General features: G+C 44.2%; 1 protein-coding gene across 1 annotated transcript in view; it reads left to right on the top strand.

Annotated features, from left to right (window-relative positions):
- Positions 1-4,329: 4,329 nt before the first annotated feature.
- LOC310792387 (cytosolic phospholipase A2 zeta-like) overlaps positions 4,330-25,748 on the top strand; it is a gene marked incomplete at both ends in the record, with an annotated part of 42,984 nt that continues 21,565 nt past the window's right edge. The window contains 11 exons of the mRNA XM_083654103.1: positions 4,330-4,383; positions 5,306-5,378; positions 5,562-5,698; positions 8,729-8,860; positions 12,185-12,225; positions 12,354-12,384; positions 13,468-13,540; positions 14,768-14,904; positions 24,006-24,134; positions 25,261-25,301; positions 25,426-25,468. Of these exons, the coding sequence (XP_083510229.1) occupies positions 4,330-4,383; positions 5,306-5,378; positions 5,562-5,698; positions 8,729-8,860; positions 12,185-12,225; positions 12,354-12,384; positions 13,468-13,540; positions 14,768-14,904; positions 24,006-24,134; positions 25,261-25,301; positions 25,426-25,468 (891 nt within the window). The remainder of the gene's footprint in view (positions 4,384-5,305; positions 5,379-5,561; positions 5,699-8,728; positions 8,861-12,184; positions 12,226-12,353; positions 12,385-13,467; positions 13,541-14,767; positions 14,905-24,005; positions 24,135-25,260; positions 25,302-25,425; positions 25,469-25,748) is intronic.

Genomic DNA, 25,748 nt, shown 5'->3' with positions numbered 1-25,748 from the left:
GGGGGGGGTGCCCACCCCATATCAATATTTTTGGAATGCCTTTGGCTATTATACGTGTACCAAATGATATGCTTTTATTGCAAAATGCACAATTGCTATGGAATATTTAGCTAAGCTGCCCCACTATTGTAAGCCATTCACTTCAAACCTTTAAACGTCTTTGTACACACAAAACATTTAGTAAGAATTGTCATTGACTGTGTTTATCGTGGGGTTTATCCATAGAAATTAAACTATGGAAGCCCTGAGAGGCATGTGAGAAAGAAAATCTGCTGATCCAAATATAAATTGTTTTCTCTCCTGTGTTTATAACGTAAAGGGTAACTAAACCCAAAACACATTTTCTCAGCTTTAAGGTGCACTGAAAACACTTGAAAGGACTCCCGGCAACTAAATGCCAACTGATGCTTCACCTCACGTCTCCTGTGTCACGGCCAATAAGTTGCATTTGAACACACCGCAAACACAGCAGCCGACGGGCAGCTAGCACGTACTGTACGTTCTGACGAGCAGCTAGCATGTACTGTACGTTCTGACGAGCAGCTACTGTAGCATGTACTGTACGTTCTGACGAGCAGCTAGCATGTACTGTACGTTCTGACGAGCAGCTACTGTAGCATGTACTGTACGTTCTGACGAGCAGCTAGCACGTACTGTACGTTCTGACGAGCAGCTAGCACGTACTGTACGTTCTGACGAGCAGCTAGCACGTATACTGTGCGTTCAGACGAGCAGATAGCACGTACTGTACGTTCTGACGAGCAGCTAGCACGTACGTTCTGTGCCTGTATGAGACCGGATTCATGGAACATTAAATAGAAAGCAGCATTTGCCTACCATTTCGCTCACGGTTTCGTAATACTTATAACCGAGAATATGTCTGATAAAAAGTTGTAAATGACACAGGCGTATGTCAGCCCTTAATGCACATTTATTTACACTACTACTACTACTACTACTACTACTACTACTACTACTACTACTACAGTACTACTATACTTAAATATCTTGTGGGTACTGAACATGTCAATTCTTTGTACAGGACAGAGCTGACTTCGATCAATCCTCAAAACATGGCAGAAGGACATACCCGCAGTTCCCAGGTAAATTGCTACAGTCCTCACAGAATTCATCTTGATATTGGGGCAACATTTTATGGGGTTGATTGCAGAGGTTTGGCAGGAGACATTCTATTATGTTCTATATGCCACCTATACCACTACACCATCTTTAAATACCTGCAGCTCCTTAGGGCACAACTAGGTGGTAGAGTGCCATTCTACCAACCAATCACTCCACCCATCAGAACTTCCCACCTATACATATACTGTATATAATACATCTGAGGTACTTACCTTTTCTTCTCAGTTCACCCATTTCTCGTGTCCCTCCTCCTCGATCCACTTCCTTTTTTAGGAGCATTAAAGTCGGTCGGGTCCAGAGAGAGAGTTCTGCATAAGATCTGTTCTCAACCAAGGCCCAACCCATCTCACTGTAATGACCAAAGGAGTTACAGTACACAATCATTGCCTAACCATTCACTATTACGAATACCGCGGCTGATCCTTCACAGTTGTCATTTATTTATGTATTTAAAGGAACTATTATGTAAATCCTCTGCAAAATAATGACACCAGCGTTTGAAATGGGTACTGCAGTCCAAATTAAAAACATTGGAGAGTTGTCTCTTTTATGAATGGACGTAGTGGCTGAATTATTTGGAAGCGAGCCAAATTGGTGAGTAAACAAGTAAAAGTTGAATCGTTTCTTTTCCTCGTGAAAAATTTGAATCGTGAAAAATCTGAAAATGCAATAAGATATATCATGTGCTCCATAAGGCTATATAGCCTATTCGAGAGATGACTTTTGTGGGGAGAAATCAATTGAAAACTGGTTCAGATATCACTTGAATGCCTCTTGTAAAATCACATTTTACAAGCTAAAGCCCACCCAAAAAAGGCCTAGAACCGCCCCTGTTTAGGAGGAGGTAGTGAGTTTGTGTGTGTGTGTGTGTGTGTGTGTGTGTGTGTGTGTGTGGGGGGGGGGGGGTTGTTGGTGAGGCCCTTGGTGGAAGGGGTTTCCGGGCCTTGTTGGTGAGGCTGATGGTGGTTGGGAAGAAGCTGGTCTTGTGGCGGGTGGTTCTGGTCTTGGCAGACCTCAGTCTCTTGTCGTGGGTGAGTGTCTTAAAGAGTTTGTGGCCAGGGTGGGAGGGGTCAGCCATGATCTTGCAAGACCGCTTTAGTGTCCTGGCTGCATGCAGGTCCTGGAGGGATGGCAGGTTGCATCCGATTATCCTCTCAGTGCAGCGGATGATGCGCTGAAGTCTGTTGATGTCTTTGAGAGTGGCAGCAGCATACCAGACGGTGATGGAGGAGGTGAGGATGGACTCAACGACGGGGGTGTAGAAGTGCACCATCGTGGCCTTTGGCACTTTATGCTGCCTTCAAAGCGATCAGGATGAAAGAAAAAGGGGCAGTCCTGTCAAAGGGGGTTCTGGTTCAACATTAATGGTCAAATTAAATAAACATGTATATATATTCCTTTCATTTTATTTATTATTTTATTTATTATTTATTATGTTCGTAGTTTGAGGAGTTAAAATACTCAAAAATGACAAAAAAGTAATTTAACTACTTGACTCACTACACAAATATGAATGTAGGGTAACGCTTTAGAATACAGCCCGCAAATAAGCATGTAGTTATAGTATAACAACGGGGTTTAGGGCTGTAGTTATAGTTTAACTACGGGGTTTAAGGAGTGAATTAATACTTTAACTAGAGGGTAACAAGATCTGTACTTATGGTATAACTACGGGGTTTAAGGAGTGTAGTTATAGTATAACTACGGGGTTTAAGGAGTGAATTAATACTTTAACTAGAGGGTAACAAGATCTGTACTTATAGTATAACTACGGGGTTTAAGGAGTGTAGTTATAGTATAACTACGGGGTTTAAGGAGTGAATTAATACTTTAACTAGAGGGTAACAAGATCTGTACTTATAGTCTAACTATGGGGTCGCGGTTGCTGTATTATGAAGCAGGGGACCAATGTTTGTACTTATAGGCTAATTACGGGATACCACACTGTACTTATATAGTATAACAACAGGGTTTAAGGAGTGTAGTTATAGTATAACTACACTCCTTAAACCCTGTTGTTATACTATAACTACACTCCTTAAACCCCGTAGTTATACTATAACTACACTCCTTAAACCCTGTAGTTACCCTGTAAGTACAGTGTGGTACCCCGTAATTAGCCTATAAGTACAAACATTGGTCCCCTGCTTCATAATACATCCCGCGACCCCGTAGTTAGACTATAAGTACAGATCTTGTTACGCTCTAGTTAAAGTATTAATTCACTCCTTAAACCCCGTAGTTAGACTATAACTACAGCCCTAAACCCTGTTGTTATACTATAACTACATGCTTATTTGCGGGCTGTATTCTAAAGCGTTACCGAATGTAGTTGAACTACCATCAAGCTATACTGCAAAATGTAGTTAAACTATGTAGTTCAATACATGTAGTTCACATTTTCACCGCGGCTCCCTGGCCTCTGAGCCGAGGCAGCGGGGTACAGGCTCTGCATGACAGTGATTGCCCTGCAAGAGGAGAAACCACGATCTTTGCAAATATTGAGTTATGAAATGCATGTTTCAACATAGTGATTCTGGGGTCCGTTTGCTATGCCGACCACCTGCAGTGCCGACAGCCCACAATGCTGACAGCCTAACACATTCTCACTCCCAACTCGCCAAACGTCCGACCGACGTTAGGTTTAGGTGTGGGGGGAGGGAGAGGTTAGGTTTAGGGTCTGGGGGGGTTAGGTTTAGGCGTGGGGTTGGGAGAGGTTAAGTTTAGGCGTGGAGGGTGGGAGATTTTAGGTTTAGGGTTAGGGTCTGGGGGAGGTTAGGTTTAGGGTTAGGTGTAGGAGAGCTTAGGTTTAGGCGTGGGGGGTGGGAGAGGTTAGGGTTAGGGTCTGGGGGAGGTTAGGTTTAGGCGTGGGGGTGGGAGAGGTTAGGTTTAGGCGTCGGGGGTGGGAGAGGTTAGGGTTAGGGTCTGGGGGAGGTTAGGTTTAGGCGTGGGGGCTGGGAGAGGTTAGGTTTAGGCGTGGGGGATGGGAGAGGTTAGCTCCAGCCGGTCCACCGACACGCTGCACACCGCCTCGCTCAGCTGGTTCTGCTTGTGGGCTATCGGCATTGCGGGCTGTCGGCACATATACCCGGCACCGTGATCCTTTGTATCGACATTAAAGGAAAACAGTTACATATTTTTGTAAATTTTGGTTACGTATTTTGTAATTATTTTAACATAGACGGTATGGGTGCTGCGCTTCAAAGCATGGGAACACAGTCGCAGACACGCCGCCAGCAAGTGAGAGATGTGATGTGAGAGGTGATGTGACACTATGCTATTGGTTAAAAGAGACCAGGCGGCATACAGTTGATTATTCAATTGAATCCCGGAAGTTGAGAGGCTTATTTTTAGCATGTGAGCAGATTTGAATGGGTGGAGAAATAAGAAGTGAACTGAGTAAAGTGCAGATTATAGTCTTCCTGACTGACCCTCCATTAGAACTTCATATTGGAAATAGCAAAAAATATATTTAGAAGCATGTCTTACGGAGTTGGTGAGACCAGAGAAACTAGCCGCTTGGCTATGGCTCAGAATAAAGGCAATAAGGGATTTCACACTCAGTTATACACATGTGCCACTATTTGGGAATGTAGCTTGAAAATTCAAAGCCAGACTCTGTAAACAACATATTCCAGGTAATAATAATAATAATAGATAGGACTTATATAGCGTTTTTCTGAGTGCTCAAAGACACTTTACATGAAAACAAGACAAAGGTGAGCCAATAAACATCACCACAGTCAATCCAGCAGCACAAAACCACATTATACCATTCCAATACCAATATATATATATATATATATATATATATATATATTAGTCTGACGCAATATATATATATATATTTTCTTTTTTTCTTCTTTTTTTTCTGTGTGCGGCCAGCCCAATTCTCCAGCGGCCCACCGGGAAAACTCCCTGTCCTCCTGATGGCGCCCCTGGCGCCACCCCACGTTTTCTTTCTCTGGATCATCCAGAGAAATAGCCGTTTGGCTATGGCTCAGAATATAGGTACTAAGGGATTTCAGTTAGTTATACACAGAGTTGGCCCCTGCTATGTGGGAATGTAGCTTCAAAATCCAAAGCCAGACTCTGTAAACTACATATTCCAGGTACATGGAGGATTACAAGACATGATTCCTTGTTTTGCCTCATTCAACAGGAAGAGCATATCTCCGCCTGGGCATTGAGTATCACCATAGTAAAAGCATCAATCATCCCCTCGCTAGATTACTGTAAGTATAGCTAATGCATCACTTGCTCTTAAACAAAAACAATTAAAAACATTGAAATATTGTCACTTTTTTAAATAATTTTCACTCAGTTAATTATAGTGTATTCATGGGATACAAGCTTAAGGAGTGTTGTGTTGCATAACTTATACTGCTGTCCCTGTTTTCCCCCCTGTTTCACTACAGTCTCTGAATCAGACTGCTATGTCACCCTGCGTCTCCCCACGGCATCGGGAAAGACCTACCAGACAAAAGTGGTGCCGGACAGCAAAAACCCAGTGTGGAATGAAACGTTTCACTTCCGGGTCGCCAGCAACGTGAAAGTGAGCCCACTGTATACTGACATTTAGAAAATGTGAAATGGATATTACAAAGTAACTGTATACTGACATTTAGTCAATGTGAAATGGATATTACAAAGTAACTGTATACTGACAATTAGTCAATGTGAAATGGATATTTAAGCAATATATCACGAGAGCAAGTGTGTTGTGGTGAATATATCCCCCTGATCGGCCGAGTGGGATAACAACTGAGCAGGGGGATATATTCCACAACACACGCTGCTCGAGTGCTATATTGCTTTTATAAAAGGGTTCCAAGTATAATAATATAATAATAATAACACTATAAGTCCGACTGGCATGGTATTCTGAGAGTCAGTTGAAACACTACTGTAAGGCGGGACCTCTAGCAAGAAGATAGACGTGCGGGTGATTTGATTGGATCGTTCTGGAGACTGAAGTCGACATTGGCCAATCCTGGCGCTTGCCTGGACTTTTTACAAAGCCCGACACCAGAGCCATATGCCCACACCAAGTAACGTTACGTCTTATTTAGAAATGCGGGGTTAAGAGTGAGGGCGCGCGAGAGAGGGGTTAAGACATTAGCCCGCGTCTATTCTTGTACAAAACATCATTTTCTGCGAAGTATTAGTAAAGTTATAAGCGAAGATCGATTCACAAGGATCTGAAAAGCTGTCTCCGCCATTTTGTTTTTGAGGTACTTTTAGTAAGAGAGTTGCGCCATCATGCGTCCGACTAGTGACCCTCCATACAGCAGATCAGGAGAAAGCTGTTTGGCTCGAGTGCAGCGCTGCCTTTTAGTAAGAGAGTTGCCATGGCAACCAATAACCCATGGCCATGGGTTATTGAACTCGGTTACTGGAATTATACAATGGCTGTGAACCAATCAGATTGCTTGATTTGAGAGAGCCATTTTATAATACAAAGTAACTGTGTGTATACTGACATTTAGTCAATGTGAAATGGATATTAGTAACTGTATACTGACATTTAGTCAATGTGAAATGGATATTACAAAGTAACTATATACTGACATTCAGTCAATGTGAAATGGATATTACAAAGTAACTATACTGACATTTAGTCAATGTGAAATATATATTACAAAGTAACTGTATACTGACATTTAGTCAATGTGAAATGGATATTACAAAGTAACTGTATACTGACATTTAGTCAATGTGAAATGGATATTACAAAGTAACTGTATACTGACATTTAGTCAATGTGAAATGGATATTACAAAGTAACTGCACACTGACATTTAGTCAATGTGAAATGGATATTACAAAGTAACTGCATACTGACATTTAGTCAATGTGAAATGGATATTACAAAGTAACTATACTGACATTTAGTCAATGTGAAATGGATATTACAAAGTAACTGCATACTGACATTTAGTCAATGTGAAATGGATATTACAAAGTAACTATACTGACATTTAGTCAATGTGAAATATATATTACAAAGTAACTGCATACTGACATTTAGTCAATGTGAAATGGATATTACAAAGTAACTATACTGACATTTAGTCAATGTGAAATGGATATTACAAAGTAACTATACTGACATTTAGTCAATGTGAAATGGATATTACAAAGTAACTGTATACTGATATACTGACATTTAGTCAATGTGAAATGGATATTACAAAGTAACAACTAGGGATGCACGATGATATCGGCACATCATCGGTATCGGCCGATAAAGGCTAATGAAATATTGCATTGGACCAAAACGAGCATTTCTGCTGCTTTAATTATGCCCAAATATGACATGTTTTACATAACCTAAGTTGAAGTAGTTTTCTTACTTGTGTACATTTTGAAAAGCATTGTATTTATGTCTGCATCTGCCAGTGGGCCATCACGATAAGAGTAGGCATAATAATGTGTTAATTCCACTACAGGAGAGACTTGGGCCCCTATCGTCATACAGGAGCTATCGCTTACGCACTGGTTTGCGCACCTTATGCTATCTCCCCTGCCTCCTAAGGAAGGGACGATAGCAGTCTGCCTTGCGCAAGTGTCAATTTGTGTTCCAGGTGTTATGCTGAGTTTTGCACCCCCGCCGCCAAACGCATCCCCGCTTCACGGGAGCATATTGTAATGATTTATACAGAAACTTAACTGTTTAAAAATTATATAATTGTCTGGGTAGACGTGACTTCCCTGTTTTTAAGTTAAAACAGCCCTAAAATATGGATATGGTGGGGATGCAAATCTCGGTGGGGATGCAGTATTCGGCATAACACCAGGCGCAGGCGCAAATTGGAGGCGTGCCAAGACCGGAGGAAGTTCGAACCGATGCAGGCGAGTGGAGAAATACGAGCGGATGTCCCGCCTTTAGGCGGGCTTGTATTTCTCCAGTCAACTGCCTTTAGGCATAGCATAAGGGACATCCCCCTATCATCACTAATTTTTTTCTTTGAGCTTCTCTTTCCATTTTGAGCAAGTTTTGCGTGCTCGAATTACAGACGTTTAGGTGGAAGCATTTACAAATTGCGAGAGCCAACCGTCTGTTCTAAGAGACTAATTCCCCAGTAACAACCGTATATAATTTTGTATAGTGAGAACCAGGGGTAAGGCCAGTCCTCCCTCACACTTGGGTTTTACACAACTTGATTCAGTTAATACAAGAGAGGCTAAAGTCTCACAAAAGGTCTTTGCTATTGTGTGTTTGAACCAGATCAAAGCAACATTAGATGTAACATTATATAATGTGCGCAATACAGCGGCAATCACTTTTTGGCACAACATGACAGATGGCACCCTGTGCTTAGTGACGCTGTGTCTTGGATGAGCCAGCCTACCTCACGTCGTCGAAAGAAAACAGTGTGCAGTTGTGTGACAGTTCAGTCCTGTTTGATGACATCACTGGCATCAACCTAACTCAAAACAACTCTCAATAACTGTCAAACTAAATGAAGGTCTGCAAAAAATGTTTACAGTTTTCGAATATGTGTGAGATCATTTGCAAAATAAATCAGCATTGTTTTTTGGTGTTCTCCTGTAACAGTGAGCTCCTCTGCTGTCTTTCCAGAATATTCTGGAGTTAAAGCTGTATGACGAGGACACCATGAAGAGCGACGACCTGATTTCCACGCTGATGTTTGACATTTGCAACCTCACCCTAGGGAAGAAGGAGAACAAGGTCTTCACCACAAACCCTGAGGTGAAAATATCAAGAAAGCATATGAATAAATAAGCATCTGCTGTCATTCTAAGCATATTTAGCATTGATCTGGGACCAGTTGTACTTCTTCAGATTTATTTATTGAATAAGTTTATTGATGGTAAATAACGTAACCTGACTCTAGCCCCTTTTGGAACTGTGTCATCACTGCTTGGTAAGCAGCTCCCCCCTAGAAAAGTCCCAAGCAGCGGAAAATGTTAATACGAGAATACTTACAAGTGTCACAGAGACATTTCAAAGGCTCTCACCAAAGCAGAAAGGTTCCTTGATTAGGTCCGCTGGGGCTCGATGCTGCTAATAAATAACTTTAATATACCCTTCTGTGGGGGGTTTTCTGACAATAATTTCATTTCTTTGATTAAAAATTAACAATTGGGGGGGCTGGGGGGTCCCGTTTGTTTCTTTGTTTTGTTGTAAAATGAAAAAACTGAAAAACCAATAATTTTTTAATTTTTCAATTTTGGATTATCAATTGATATATAAAAAAAAATCTGGTAACATCTGGTAATATCTGGTAGGAAAGGGAGTGTAACAAGTTAACAATTCAATCTGATATCAGAGCCCTGTACCACGAAGCTCGATTAGTGGTTTAGCGAGGTAACTTTTAACCCTGGTTTGGCCGTGCTACAAAGCTAGTTAACTTCTTACCGACATATATTTCCATAGCAACTTATGCTTCACACTTAACCTGGTCTGCAGCAGGTTAAGTTGCAAGGATTAGACCTTAAATGCACCGCCCACGAACCAATCGAATCAGCAGTTTGGAAAAATGGCCAACCCCTTTCTGGACGAGTTTCCCATCGAGGAAGGAGCACGAATTGTAATAAGGGGGGCTCTGAGGAGAGAAAGAGTGTTTCGCGACCGGCAGGATCCATTTGATCATTCAGAGGATTATCTGTACGAGAGATATCGCTTCTCCAGTGACGGATTAAGATATTTGTGCAGCCCTATCTTGCTAACGTGACCCTCCGTAGCCATGCCCTGTCTGTGCCACAGATGGTTTGCATCGCCCTACGCTTTTTCGCGTCTGGGGCTTTCATGTATAGTGTCGGGGATAAGATCAAAACCCATGAAAGACCCACCTGCTTATCAATCAGCTCTCTGGAAACAGCGAGTCACCATTCACATGGTCCCCATATGAGAAATACATTGCATTCAAATGAAAAAGAAAAAAGAAAAAAGAAAAAAAAAAGGCTCCTGTTGAATTAATCAACTACTAAAGCCTTGCACTTGTTGCAGGCTACATTTTAATTAGGCCCTACTTACCACTTTGGAATATGTTTTTATTTATAAAACGGCTCTCTCAAATGAAGCAATCTGATTGGTTCACAGCCATTGTATACATCCAATAACCCACTCCAATAACCCATGGCCATGGGTTATTGGTTGCCATGGCAACTCTCTTACTAAAAGCCTTTGGTTACCTAAAAAAAAACAAATGGCGGAGACAGCTGTCAGATCCTTGTGAATCGATCTTCGCTTATAACTTTACAACTTTACAACTTTACAAGAATAGATGCGGGCTAATGTCTTCTTTGCAAAAAAAAGGCTGTTAACCCCGCATTTAACCCCGCATTTAACCCCGTAACGTTAGTTGGTGTCGGGGTTTGCAGAAAGCACTCAGCTTCTCAGCAAGCGCTGAGGATGCAGCGCTGCGCTCGAGCTGCCTGTTGGGCTTTCCAGAAAGCTCTCAGCTTCTCAGCAAGCGCCAGGATTGGCCAATGTCAACTTCAGTCTCCAGAACGATCCAATCAAATCACCCGCACGTCTATCTTCTTGCTAGAGGTCCCGCCTTACAGTAGTGTTTCAACTGACTCTATCAGAATACCATGCCAGTCGGACTTATAGTATTATTATTATATTTATATTATCATACTTGGAAACCGTTTTATAAAAGCAATATAGCACACGAGCAGCATGTGTTGTGGCATATATCCCGCTGATCAGTTGTTATCCCACGAGGCCTCGTGGGATAACAACTGATCAGCGGGATATATTTGCCACAACGCACTAGCTCTCATGCTATATTGCTTAAATATTCATTTTTGTGCTCTCAAGTAGCCTAGATACGTTGTTTGACCCCGCTGATCGATTGCAGCTGAATAGTGAGTGGAGAAATATCACTAAACCGGCATAAAAAGGTTACATAAACGTCTCCAAAGCGCACGGTGCCGTGTGCGCAACGGAGCTGAGACTGACGTTGGGTTGGAATTGAAATGGTCATACATGCTAGAATAGCCTACTACATCTAAGCAATTTAATATGGGATCACCTGCACACATGGCAATCCCATATTAAGATGATTCATATCTAGGCTACTCCTGCATTTTGCAGCTGCAACTGTGTTGCTTTTGGCCTGTATGATGTGATTGAACTTCATATTTCCAGCATCATTATATGAAATATGGAGATATGCGACTCTGCTAACAATAGCCTATATATGTGACCACAAAATAGGCTATTTTTTATAAATGAAATCTATGCCCGCAACGTACCGTGTTGATTCAGTTCAGAAGCATTTTTTTATTTTATTATCATTCTTTTTTTATTGATTAGCCTATAGGAATTATTCAATCAGTGCGACTAAACACATCATGAGATCATTATTATTCATTGAGCCTAAATGGTCTATACATACGGATTTTGGACTGAGATAGATTACACATTGCTTCCACAAAAGACATGCCGGTTTTGAGTTTATTGAGAGAGTGAATTGAGCTGCTGTAGATAGCCTACGTGGAGGTAGAAACCGCTGTTCAAAGAAATTACTGGTGTGGATAAAAGTGGTCACTTTAGACAGTCATTCGGGAACAGTAATAATATCCAAGCGGATTTTTATTTGCGGTTTCATTCAATGAGGAAATAGACGTGTCTGGCGCTGTAGGAGTTGGGGCAGTCCATATTGCATTGTGATTGGCAGTTGTTAAAAACCACGCCTCTTTTGCGGGCACGAGCTCCAGTGCACGGGCATTTTCATGTGCACGAGCTCTCAGCTTGATTAGAAAAACCTGGTTCGAGTTAACGAGTGGCAATCAACGTTCGTAGTACAAGTTAACTACAAACGAGCTTATCTGGTTTAGACAAACAGATCAAGGGACAGATCCTGGATCTTCTTATACAACATTCGTGGTATAGGGCCCAGGTTGGATCCGTACTGCTGTTTTGATAAGTTTGATGAGTACAGACCTGAATATGAAAATGATTGTGGCAAGGCAACTATCTAGCCAGTGTTCTTGAACAACTACTTGACATACTGTACATGGATAGAATTCACACATTATTTCCCTGCCCTCTTCTCTATAGACAAATGGTCAACTCTGGGTTGATTTTGAGCTACAGGAGTGGTAATTGGTTTTATTTATGTATTCCTGTTTTCATGTAAATTATTATACTATTATAATATTTACAGTGTTTAGTTTTTCTATAGCTTTCTGAACTCGATCCAACAAAAATAATTTGTCTTTTTATACAGTAGTGACCCCAGTCCTCAACCTAGCCTCATGGTGAGTTCTCTCATGCAAAATATACAAATCAAATGTACCAAATTTGTTTGTTGTGTGTTTATTCATGTTTATGTTTATTCATAAAGGAGGTTATGTACAATGTACAGTATTTGATTCCAAATTAATGAATATCACCCCTTTCAGGGGCTGTAGTGGGCTCAGTTTCAAAGCTAGAGTGATATGGTATCATATGAAACTTGAAGAATTAAGGCATCGTTTGGTACAAGGCAGGTCATGCTACTGTAGCTAAAGGGGCTAAACAACGCTCCAAAGTTAAAGAGGACATGAAACATTTGATCATATGACTCTATAGGTCATTTGCATTTCACCATAGACAAGACAGGACACTGCTTTCAAGTCTGAAATTTACCTAGATTTGCTAATAAGATCAACAGTTCACCTTTTCATCAACTAGGGCGCTGCTAGATGATCTCATTAGGTTTACTGTATAGTAAACCTAACTAGAGTACCACAGGGATCACGTATTTTTGTAGGCGGAAGGCTTCCGGAAGTCCTGGACATGTTGGATCCTCAGGGGGAAAGTGAATAGGGTTTTAGAATGGGGATTTCGCTTAAATGCATACAATAAGGTTTGTGGTTAACAAAAGTTTATGGGAGTGGTAATTTGTGTTCAGCAGGATAATCTTCAAAATATGAATCACTTTTATGACTTTTGAAGTGTTTTTTTTAAATCACATTAAAAAAATCACGTCTAAAAGTCATAAAAGTGTTGAGCCATTAGTCTGACGCTTATTATATATAATATATATATATTTTTTCTTTTTTTCTTCTTTTTTTTCTGTGTGCGGCCAGCCCAATTCTCCAGCGGCCCACCGGGAAAACTCCCTGTACTCCCGATGGCACCCCTGGCGCCACCCCACGTTTTCTTTCTCTGGATCATCCAGAGAAATAGCCGTTGGCTCAGAATATAGGCACTAAGGGATTTCAGTTAGTTATACACAGAGTTGGCCCCTGCTATGTGGGAATGTAGCTTCAAAATCCAAAGCCAGACTCTGTAAACTACATATTCCAGGTACATGGAGGATTACAAGACATGATTCCTTGTTTTGCCTCATTCAACAGAAAGAGCATATCTCCGCCTCGGCCTTGAGTATCACCATATTAAAAGCATCAAACATTCCAAAGAAAGATTACTGTAAGTATATAGTTAATGCTTCACATTGTCACTTTTTAAATCATTTTCACTCAGTCCATTATAGCACCTTTTCATATTCATTGGATACAAGGGGCCCTATCTTCCCAAAAGCGCTAATTTAGCGTTTGCGCTCGTTTAACGCTGTGCACAATGCAAATTGGTGGTGGACACAAGCGCATGCCTGTGATAATTGTACTGGGCATTGGCTGCCACATGGCAAAGCAGGCGTTTCAGCGCTAAAATGTGGGATAGATGGCATTACCCTATCGTCAGGAGCGCGCAATTACTTTGCACTAAGAGCTTTGAAAAGGGCCTCTTACGCGCAAATACCTCTCTGCGCTGGCAGCGCACCCGCATCTCCATGCAGTGCAAAGTAGAATTCCTTTTGGAGATGTCATTACACACAGCCTAGACATCAAATTATGCTGCTAAAATTGGGTATTAGCAGATAATTCAGTGAGGCAATCAACTATAACTCACTGAGAAACTTTTATCACATCGCAAAGAGGGAAATTAATTGAGAAAACTTGTTGGACAATGGACATAGGCTATTTACCTTCATAGCCCGGAGGGTCGTTGGCACATCAGATGATCTGTCAATAAGCTCTCTCTGTCCTCGCACGAGTGAGTACACTATTACGCATGCAGATAATTACAGCATATTGCATGCCTCGTGCAAACAGCCATTGCGAGACGGGAATCTGATTGGTTTTGATTGATGTAATGCCCAGCATTGCCTGGCCACGCCTGTGAATAATTCTGGTAGTTAAGACCGCCCAAATCCCGTTTGCGCAGGTATTTGGGCGCACAGATGCACGGCTCTAATTTGCGTCTGCGACAGGTGCCGTGAACGTTTCCGCATGCCCGCCGAGAATTGCATCCCCAACATATTTCGGGGCTGTTTTAACTTAGAAATCAGGGAGGTCACGTCTACCAGACAATTATATCACTTTTAAACAGTTACATTTCTGTATAAATCATTACAATATGCTCCCGTGAGGTGCAGGATGCTGCCGGCGCTGGGGTGCAAAACCCGGCATAACACCTGGCGGACAGCGCAAGGCGGACTGCTATCTTCCCTGCCTTAAGGCACGCGCAAACAGGTGCGCAAGCGCTATTAGGGGATAGCGCCCGCCTGTCGGAAGATAGGGCCCCAAGGAGTGTTTGTCAGTGTTGTGTTGCATAACTTATACTGCTGTCCCTGTTTTCCCCCCTGTTTCACTACAGTCTCTGAATCAGACTGCTATGTCACCCTGCGCCTCCCAACGGCATCAGCAAAGACCTACCAGACAAAAGTGGTGTCGGACAGCAAAAACCCAGTGTGGAATGAAACGTTTCACTTCCAGCTCCCCAGCAACGTGAAAGTAAGCCCACTGTATCTGACATTCAGTCAATGTGAAATGGATATTACAAAGTAACTGTATACTGACATTTAGTCAATGTGAAATGGATATTACAAAGTATATACTGACATTTAGTCAATGTGAAATGGATATTACAAAGTATATACTGACATTTAGTCAATGTGAAATGGATATTACAAAGTATATACTGACATTCAGTCAATGTGAAATGGATATTACAAAGTATATACTGACATTTAGTCAATGTGAAATGGATATTACAAAGTATATACTGACATTTAGTCAATGTGAAATGGATATTACAAAGTATATACTGACATTTAGTCAATGTGAAATGGATATTACAAAGTAACTGTATACTGACATTTAGTCAATGTGAAATGGATATTACAAAGTAACTGTATACTGACATTTAGTCAATGTGAAATGGATATTACAAAGTAACAGTATACTGACATTTAGTCAATGTGAAATGGATATTACAAAGTAACTGTATACTGACATTTAGTCAATGTGAAATGGATATTACAAAGTAACTATATACTGACATTCAGTCAATGTGAAATAGATATTACAACCGTATACTAACATTTAGTCAATGTGAAATATATATTACAAAGTAATAACTAGGGATGCATGATGATATCGGCACATCATCGGTATCGGCCGATAAAAGCTTTAAAATGAAATATCGCATTGGATTTTGCGTTCGCACACGTTTCGCGCCTGAATAGCGCCGCGTGCAATGCTAATAGTGGCTGTGTTGCCCCGCTGCGCTTGGCGTCACCTCAGCGCAAACCTCCATATAGGCGTGTTTATGCCCAAAAGTATTCACAGGTGTGATCATGTCCATCCCCCTTAGCCACAGCTTAGCCACAGCGTCACGTCTGTGACAGGCTGCAGGGCCGGCGCCAGGCTGAAATGACTGAGGGGGCAGTTATAACTGGGGAGGGGGCTGATTTTTTTTTTTTTTTTTTTTTTTTATGATATTTTTATATCGTAAAACATAGGTTATATACCCGCTATGCCTATTTCTGGACTTTTTAACCACAATAACCTCTGAAAAGCGCAATAACAACACCAGAAAGACTACTATTCAAAATCAAATAAAACATTTATTTCACAGCAGCAGATTAAGGCATTAATAGAGCTGAGCTTTGCATAACGTGAAATGCGGGACCTGTCTGGAGCACTCTGAACATATATGTCTATATGAAAAGTCATAGAATAAACAATTGCTGCAAAAATCGACAAAAAAATAAACAAAATAATAGCCAGTCAGTGCCAGGTTCATTAAATTAAAGAAATTAAGTGATCAGATGCATTGTCTCCATCTTTCTGCTCATGGCATGCTGTGTGCTTGGGTGCAGCTGATTTCTCTGTGTGTGTGTGTGTGTGTGTGTGTGTGTGTGTGTGTGTGTGTGTGTGTGTGTGTGTGTGTGTGTGCGTGTGTGCGTGTGTGTGTGTGTGTCTGTTTTAATCACGTCATGATCACTACAACATGCAGTGAGGTTCAAATTTAATAAATAGCTACATCTCTGACACCTTGTGACAACCAAAGCACAGCAAATAGCGCTTTCCTGCCAATTCTGAAACAACAGAGCTATGTTTACAGGGGGTAGCCTACATCAACTTAAACTGATCAAATTTGATGAAGACTGCACAAACAGCAGCCGAAACATGTCAGGTACAAACATTGCCTAACTGGCCTTTATAGATGAACTATTCTTTTATTTTTTTTTAAGTGAGGGGGCAGAAAATTGAACTGAGGGGGCTAAGCCCCCTTAGGCCCCCTCGTGGCGCCGGGCCCGACAGGCTGGCGGATGAGACGCAGCTTCCAACACGTTGAGTGCAGGGTGCTTTAACTGAATGACACATAGGGCAAGGGGAATTAGAGATAAAGGTAGACTTGATAGGCTACATGACAAGCAGGCCAATAGTTTTCTAAAGCACAATGCTACAATGACAGTGAAAAGAATCCATCTGGGGGAAGGCAATTCTGGGCAAGTGAAAACCCCCCCCAATAATGAACAAGTTCAGATTCAATATCCATAAACGATATTCCATTTGAAACACATCAAAGGGCTGCCGCGTAGTTACGCAGTGGATATCCCCATGGTGTTATTATGTCCCAAAGCGTGCGCTTACTGTAATTAGATGTTTCGTTCATATAGGCTAAATACACACATACAAATAATTGTTTCTTTAATTGGGTAGGGATGTGTGAGAATTTAATTGTAGCCTATTTCAATAGCAGAATTGTCCACTTGGGTTAAGCTATTGACTGCGGTCACGCCATTCGTGTTGTGGAGAAGCTGGTCTTGCATGCGTGCAATTGCAGGGAAAGAGGTTACTGTACTGGCCAACACAACTTTCTCAAAAGTAATCTACTGTTTTACTTCGTTTCAAACTCAAGCTCTCACTCTAGTGCCTAGTTCGCTGCGCACGCAGCCATATGGAAGACTGTTATTTTGCTCCGAAAAATTACTTTTCATTAAAACCGACCACCCACCCGTAGGTGGCGTGGTGCCCCCCTGGGGCTGACGTGGCCACCCACCTCACCCACGTGACTACGTCACGTCCTGTCAGCCCCAGGGTCTGCCACTCATCGCTTCTTCCAGCCAGTGAGAGGACGTGTCTTCTAAAGCTCCGTTGTTAACTCAAAGTTAGCGCTCTAACATAGCTCTAGAAAATAGGCTCGTTCCGTCTAAACTTGCCCACCTTGAAGAGGTTTGCGTGGACGAGGTAAAGCAGGCTTCGGGGACCCGAACCTGTTCTCTTCACCAGCGGCGTCGGATCAAGTCATCTAAAAGCTAAGAGTGTCTTCTTACAGTTAACTGTATAATAGCTACCGCCGTGTAGCTCATGTGAAACGTTTCCCCGGCTGGGGTAGCGTGTATCGGCTTGAGGGCTGGCTAAGGTCCGCGCTCAAAACTGTTAAGGCTAGGTTGCATACGTGCGAAATAGCTTGGTACTGTAGCACAAGAATAGGCTAATTAGCCCAGTTTGTTGCAGATAAGCTAGCGTGCACCCGTGCGGTTAGCGTCCGTGTGCTAGGTACTTTTAGGCGCCAGCTACTTGTGTAAGAGCGCGCGCGTTACTCCAGCTGGACTCCGGCTAGAGTAACGTTAGGTAGATAGTTAGCTAGTTTGCTCAGTGCAGCTAGCATCTAGTGTTGTAGCACTCCAGCTATCTTCACCGTTGCAAGCTACTGCTAGTTAGCTTACACGGTATAACTCCAGCTAATTCCTGGTACAGTCGGCGGGGCTGGCGCAGAACAGCGGTCAGGTCATGGCCTTCTCCGTTCTGACTCACCGTCACCTGTGGCTGAACCTCACCCAGCTCCCGGAGCAGGATAAGAGGAGGCTGCTGGGGGTCCAGATCTCTCCGGAGGGCCTGTTCAGTCCTTCCGTGGAGGATTTGGCCCAGTGGTTGGAGAAGCGGCAGCGGGACTCTGTGGCGGTCAGTACCCTCATGCCTAGGCGGAAAGGGGAGGACGGTTTCAGGTGCAAGCGCGCGCGCAGAGTCGCCCTCCGGGGGCTCCAGCGCCGCGAGCCACGCCCGCGGATACGAGCCCCACAGCCTAGGGCACCTGTAATGGAGGCGCCCCAGCCGCAGTGGGCCCGTCCTGGGTCCCACGGCAGGCCAGGGTACGCGGCCCCCGCCCCCCAAAGCGAGGGGGTGCGCGGGGAGCGGGTGACCAGTCCCGTACTTAGTCACCTCCTTGGGGAAGGGGGGGGGGGGCTATGAGCCCACCGTCGTTGGAGCTCAGCGCTCAACTTCGGTCCGGGACTCAGCAGGGACCTGCCCAGCCCGTCACTCGCTGGTGCGGTACGCCCGGTGGGGACGGCAGCTCGCCAAGGCTTGGCCTCAGAGCCAGCCTTCGGCTTGTAGCTTTAGGTACAAGCCCACCGTCCTCGGTGCCCAGGGCCCGAGTTCGGTCGGGAGCTCTCCCAGGGTCTCATACCCGCCATCAAGAGGCCCCTGGGACAAGCCCACCATCAATGGTGCCATGGGCCCATTGTTGGTCGGGAGCTCTCCTGGGGACCGCACGAGCGGACAAGTCCGCGTGCGGCGGTCGAAAGAGAACGTTGCCTCCTTGGTCCCCCCAGCCTGCGAAAGCCGCACGGCGGGGGGGTTACGTCGGTTCGACACGCTCACAGGGCACGTCAGTAGGCGGAGCCTGCGTAAGAAACCGACAAGGGGGCATAGCCTCTTACGTCCTGCCCCCCCCATTTTCTTCCCCCACCAGGGTACCGGGTCAGGTCCCGGTGCCCAACAATATACTCATGACCAAGGGGGCGGGTTCCGCCCACTTTGGCCACAAGAGACCATCTTTGTCCAACAGGCTCGATGCCTGGGAGCGTCTATGTTCCCCATCCCCATGGTTACGGCACACCCTCCAGAAGGGATACGCCCTGCAATTTGCCAGGCCCCCGCCCAGGTTCGACGGGATCCCCGATTCGGCCGTGGAAGGGGAGTCCATGGACATACTCCACAAGGAGGTTATTTCGCTCCTCGCCAAAGGGGCGATTCGCTCGGTTCCCACGGCAGATGTGCGCTCGGGTTTCTACCACAGGTACTTTGTCGTGCCCAAGAAGGACGGCTCCATGCGTCCAATTCTGGACCTTCGGCGTCTCAACAAGACACTGAGGAAGTTCCCGTTCCGAATGCTCTCTTTTCCCCGCCTGTTCAACGCGTTGAGACAGGGGGATTTCTTTACTTCCGTGGATCTGAAAGATGCATTCTTCCATGTCCACGTGGTCAAGAGGCACAGGAAATACCTGAGGTTCTCCTTCCTAGGGAAGGCTTACTTCAGGGATTCACCTGTGGGCGTATCCCCGTCTCCTGTCAGTGTCGGCGGTTTATCTGCCGGGACGGCTGAATTACGGCGCCGACCTGCTGTCTCGAGGCTATCCCCGTCATACAGAGTGGTGCCTCCACCCTCAGGTGGTGGAACAGATTTGGGCCAGGTTCGGTCGTGCCCGCGTCGATCTCTTCGCATCGTGGCGCGCGACGCACTGCCCATTGTGGTTCTCGATCCAGGAGGACAGCCCCCCGTTGGGACACGACGCACTAGCGAACGCGTGGCCACGGGAGGGGCTCTATGCGTTTCCACCGATCCCCCTGATCCGTCAGGTGTTGGACAGGGGTGAAGGAACAGCGCCTCCGGCTCATTCTAGTGGCCCCGTTCTGGCCCAGGCAGACATGGTTTGGGACCTGGTCTCCCTGGCGCAGGGCCCGCCCTGGGCGTTACCGGTACGGGCCGATCTCCTATCCCAGGCAGAGGGGGAGGTGTTGCACCCCTCCCCAGGCAGGTGGAAGCTAGCAGTCTGGCTCCTGAACGGGACCAGTTGCTAGCCCAGGGCTTGCCCGATAATGTGGTATGCACTATTCAGAGTGCTAGGGCTGCTTCGACCCGCACTCAGTACACGTACAAGTGGCAGGTCTTTTCGCGTTGGTGCACAAGTAAGGGTGTGGATCCAGTGAACTGCAGTGTGCGACCAGTTCTCTGTTTCCTTCAGAGCCTGCTTGACGCGGGTCAGTCCCCGCAGTCGCTTAAGGTGTACGTAGCCGCGATTTCTGCTTGCCACATGGGAATTGAAGGGAGCCCCGTGGGGGCGTGCCCTTTGGTCTCGCGCTTCATGAAGGGGGCGCGTAAACTGCGCCCGCCGTCGCGGTGCGTTTTTCCCAAATGGGACCTGGTTACGGTGCTGGACGGGTCATCCGTTTGAGCCCTTGAACTCCGCCGATTTAAAGGTTCTGTCCTTAAAGACCGCACTGCTGCTGGCCTTGTCGTCAGGAAAGAGAGTTGGTGACCTGATTGCCCTCTCGGTGCAGTCACATTGACTTGAATTAAGGTGTTCTTATACTCGAGCAAAGCTCCGTGGGGGTGGGGCCCCGCGAGTCTCCGCGAGTCACCGTGTAGACCTCGCGCTGGGGGCGATGCCATTATACTCAGAAAGTGATCAGCATGTATTGTACAATGGTGAGAACAGCCCGTGAAAAGTCGCAATGAAACTCTGTGCAGTACTGAATGCGCTTTCACTCTCAAACGACCGCACATCAGCACATGAAGGACTCACCAAACTTGTTTTTACTGAAAGCCGTTTTTACTTCTCAGCCCTGATAGCCTACTACTCTGTGCTGCTTTTAATCTCTCTCAATAATGCTCTCAACACAACACATTTACTTGGTGAAATGACTAAAAACGAACAGTTGCAAATCTAAGTTTATAGCCTACCACATGGGTCAAGAAATGTGGCGAAAACACAGCTCAGTGTTCAGGGCTCAGTGGCTCGAAAGCGGACATGTTTGGAGAGAAGCCGTGCGCTGCTCGCGCTGTGAGGAAAAAATGTCGCACCACGCGAGTGCCCGAAGGAGCTAGCGAATAACCACGCCCAACAAATTTACGTCATTTGACGCGCCCGCCCCTCGCTCCACCCACGCGCCCTTCACGGCAGGGTGAGCATAATTCCCCCTTTAGGCACTAGAGTGAGAGCTTGAGTTCGAAACGAAGTAAAACGTTAGGGTTGTACTACAACCCGGGATTTACGAGTGAGAACGAGAGCTCTCACTACCCAGCCTTGCTGCGTTGATGCGTCGTTGGGTGCGTCGGATCTCAGCTGGCTGGAAGAAATGAGTGGCGGACCCTGGGGCTGACAGGACGTGACGTAGTCAAGTGGGTGAGGTGGGTGGCCACGTCAGCCCCAGGGGGGCACCACGCCACCTACGGGTGGGTGGTCGGTTTTAATGAAAAGTAATTTTTCAGAGCAAAATGACAGTCTTCCATAGGGCTGCGTGCGCAGCGAACTAGGCACTAGAGTGAGAGCTCTCGTTCTCACTCGTAAAACCCGGGTTGTAGTACAACCCTAACGTTATACACCTAACAACACCACAGACCTGTATGGTCGGGAATTATGTAGCCTAATAAAACCATGACAAACTAATTAAAAATTTTAAATCAAGGTGTGTGTTTTTTCTGAGGGGGGGAGTGTGTGCACGTGTGGGGTTTGGAGAGAGAGGGACATCTATGGCGTGCATAATGTATCCAAGCCAGAAGTTGCACTTTACTGCGCAGAGACCACTGTGTGTGCTCTAGCGCAGTGGGGTTTTTAGCGCTAAGACCTGCTATTAGGTGGCCTTAAAATTGCACGCACACAAGGGGCCCTATTCTCCCACAGGCATTCGGCGCAAAAACTGGCCTTAAACGCAAAAAAACGTGCCTTGCGCCTGCCTCGGGAAGATATCAACATGGTAGGCCGCCAAATGCGCTTTAGGCGGAATGGGCGTGGCGCAGTCCCAGAATGGGCGAGAATGGGCGTTTCGGCCTTAAATACCGGCCTAATGATATCTTCCCACCTGGCGTAAATTTAGCGCTTTGCGCTTTTGAAAACCAGGCCTATTCAGTGCGCTGGTTGCGCGAAGCGCCCCTCTGCCCCTTCCTCTGTGTCACTCCCTCTCTCTTACTCATCAGTCTGACAGGCACAATACGGACTGCTTGAAAAAAAGTTAGCCGGTTCTCTCTCTCTCTCTCAGAAAAAACAAGTTGTTCTAGAGTACATATTTTTAACAACATGACAGTTTTTTCTAACATGACAGTTTTGACTGAGCCCGTGACATTCAGAGGCTATTGCATCATCCTACCTGTGCAGTGAAGGAACGAGATCATTCTGGGCAAACATTCACTGCCTGCCTTCCCTGCAACAGCCAGACATGTGAAATCTCCCAGCATGCATTGGGCTAATCCATTTCGATAATAAATCTCATCGAAATTAGCCTAAATAGATAGAAAGGTACATTGAAATAGATCTAAATAATGTGTAATGTTCCCACAACATGTTATTGTAGAACATTTCAATATTGGACAAAATAGAATCGCAAAATCCAAACACAACCCTATGTAAAACATATATGTCATCCTGGGCATATATATATCCCTTGTCGATTTAATGTGATTTAGATAAGTGACAGCGTAACGCGCTTCTACTGTCATGTGCTATACTGTGATGTCTGCTCCAATAAATTGGCCCTACTTCACATTTAGTTTTACAATAAAAACTCATTTCTGCAATGACTTTACATAATGTAGGCTATATTTATGTGCATCATCCTACCTGTGCAGCAGGGGAGAGAAAAGATATTCTGGACAAACTTTCACCAATCTAATTAATCTCATCATGATAGGCTATATTTTTCTAGCTGATGCGTTTAGAACATTCTTTTCACTTTGATCTTGCTATAGTGTAGCGTATTTACATGCTTGCAGTAATTAAACTGCAGTTAGATTGGTTTGAGAATAATATGGAATAATAGCCAGACAGACAGAGGGGATAAAAGGCTTTTCTGAAGCCGGACTGGATCGCTCCGTGGAATTGGAGCTGAAAAGTGAAGCATGTGATTCGTTTACTGCAGTTCCCCAATGAGCAGATAGTTCATAATTTTACGTTTAAAAGGCGTGGTTATAATGATTAAGGCCACCCGTTGCGCCGACACCAAGATATCAAGTGCGCACACCCACACCCACTAATCTAGGCTGCGCCTGGCACTAAACGCAGTTTATACGCCGATGCAACGATAGAGCCCAAGGACTTTGTGGCCAACATTTAGCGCCGACACGCCTGGTTTGGCATGGGCGACGCCCAAACATGTGTTTACGCTCGGAACATGGTGATGGTATCTTCGCCAGAGTGCAAAATGACACTTGCGGGAGGCAGACGATAGCATAAGAGGCGCGCAAAGGCCAGTATTTTGCACGGACACGCCTGGGCCATGCCTACACCTGTGTCTGCGCTTTAGATCCCAACGCAAAACCCTATGGTGGAGGCAGACGATAGCATAAGACGCAGGGAAGATGGCATAAGTGCTGCACAAACGATAGCGCCTGTACGACGATAGAAAACCTTTTCTCTGCAGTCCAGTCCTGTTTATGACATCACTGGCATCAACTTAACTCAAATCAACTCTCAATAACTGTCAAAATAAATGAAGGTCTGCAAAAATGTTTTCTGATATGTGTGAGATCATTATGCACAAATAAATCAGCATTGTCTTTTGGTGAAGTTCTCCTTTAACAGTCAGCTCCTCTGCTGTCTTTCCAGAATATTCTGGAGTTAAAGCTGTATGACGACGACACCATTAGAGACGACCAGATTTCCATCCTGATGTTTGACACTTGCAACCTCACCCCAGGGAAGAAGGAGAACATGGTCTTCACCACAAACCCTGAGGTGAAAATATCAAGAAGGCATATGAATAAATAAGCATCTGCTTTCATTCTAAATATTATTTAGCATTGATCTGGGACCAGTTGTAATTCTTCGGATATATTTATTCAATAAGTTTAGTGATGGTAAATAACGTAACCTGACTCTAGCCCCTTTTGGAACTGTGTCGTCACTGCTTGGAAAGCAGCTGCCCCCAAGAAAAGTCCCAAGCAGCGGAAAATGTTAATATGCTCCTCTTACTGTACAAGTGTCGAAAAAATGATATAATCGGCACAGGATTGGGATACAAAAAAGTTACTTATTAGCAGCATCGAGCTTTTCTTTTATATCAGAGTAATCTCAGTCAGCTGCTGAATATGCAGCACTTCAAATCAAACTTTGGTAGTAACCTTCAGGTTAAACTTTGATAGTGATCATTTCAAATGGTTTTATCACTTGATTTGGTCCGCACAGGGGGGAAGAAGGGGGGGGGGGAGCAATAGTGATTGGGATGTTGTTCTGATCATCCCATAATAGCCAAAAGGTGTTAAATTCATTTGTTTGTTTTGTTGTAAAATTAAAAAGACTGAAAAACGAAATAATTCTTTGTTTTTGTTTTTTTTCAATTTAGGATTATCAATTGAAATATCAAAAGAATATCTGGTCACATCTGGTAGGAAATGGAGTGTAATGAGTTAACAATTCAATCTGATATCAGAGTAGATCTGTACTGCTGTTTTGATAAGTTAGATGAATACAGACCTGAATATGAAAATTATTGTAGAACATAAAGGGAAAATCCGCGCCTCAGCCAACGAACGTTGCAGACTGGTGCTTCTCAGACCAGGGACAAATGATTCCAATTGAGAGATGAGATCTGGAGCAAACAGTCAATTTTAGCAAATTTAATAGGTGCAACAAATAATGACTAACGTTTCAACACTAAACGTGTCTTCCTCAGAGTCAAACCTGACCTTTGACTCTGAGGAAGACACGTTTAGTGTTGAAATGTTAGTCATTATTTGTTGCACCTATTAAATTTCCATGAAAATTATTGTGGCAAGGCAAGTATCTAGCCAGTGTTCTTGAACAACTACTTGACATACATGGATAGAATTCACATATTATTTTGATGCCCTCTTCTCTACAGACAAATGGTCAACTCTGGGTTGATTTTGAGCTACAGGAGAGGTAATTGGTTTTTATTTGTTCCTGTTTTCATGCACATTATGCTATATTTACAGTGATTTGTTTTTCTATAGCTTTCTGGACTCTAAAGAAACAGATCCAACCAAATTAATTTGTCTTTTTGTAGTGGGGACACCAGTCACGTATACCACTCAAACGGCATCCTCGTGGTGAGTTTTCTCATGTTAGCCTAGTCTGGGAGTCATGGTGGTCAGATATTAACCCCTTTATGCCCAAAGCACCAAAATCCCAGAAAACTTGGAATTTATTAGATTCCATGCATTGTTAGAAAATAATAATAAAATATAATAAATAAATAATAAATAGAAATCATGAAATATAAATGTGTTATTATTCTATTTGAATATTTCTATATGTTAGGGTCCCTAAGAGACTATTGTGGATCAAATGAGCCCAATTGTATTCATGTTTTATGATGTTATTCCCCAT

Source organism: Poromitra crassiceps, assembly GCF_964638095.1.
Source record: "Poromitra crassiceps genome assembly, chromosome: 17".
Lineage (NCBI taxonomy): Eukaryota > Metazoa > Chordata > Actinopteri > Beryciformes > Melamphaidae > Poromitra > Poromitra crassiceps.
The sequence above is the reverse complement of the archived record's forward strand: the minus strand, read 5'-3'. Positions and strand labels throughout refer to the sequence as shown.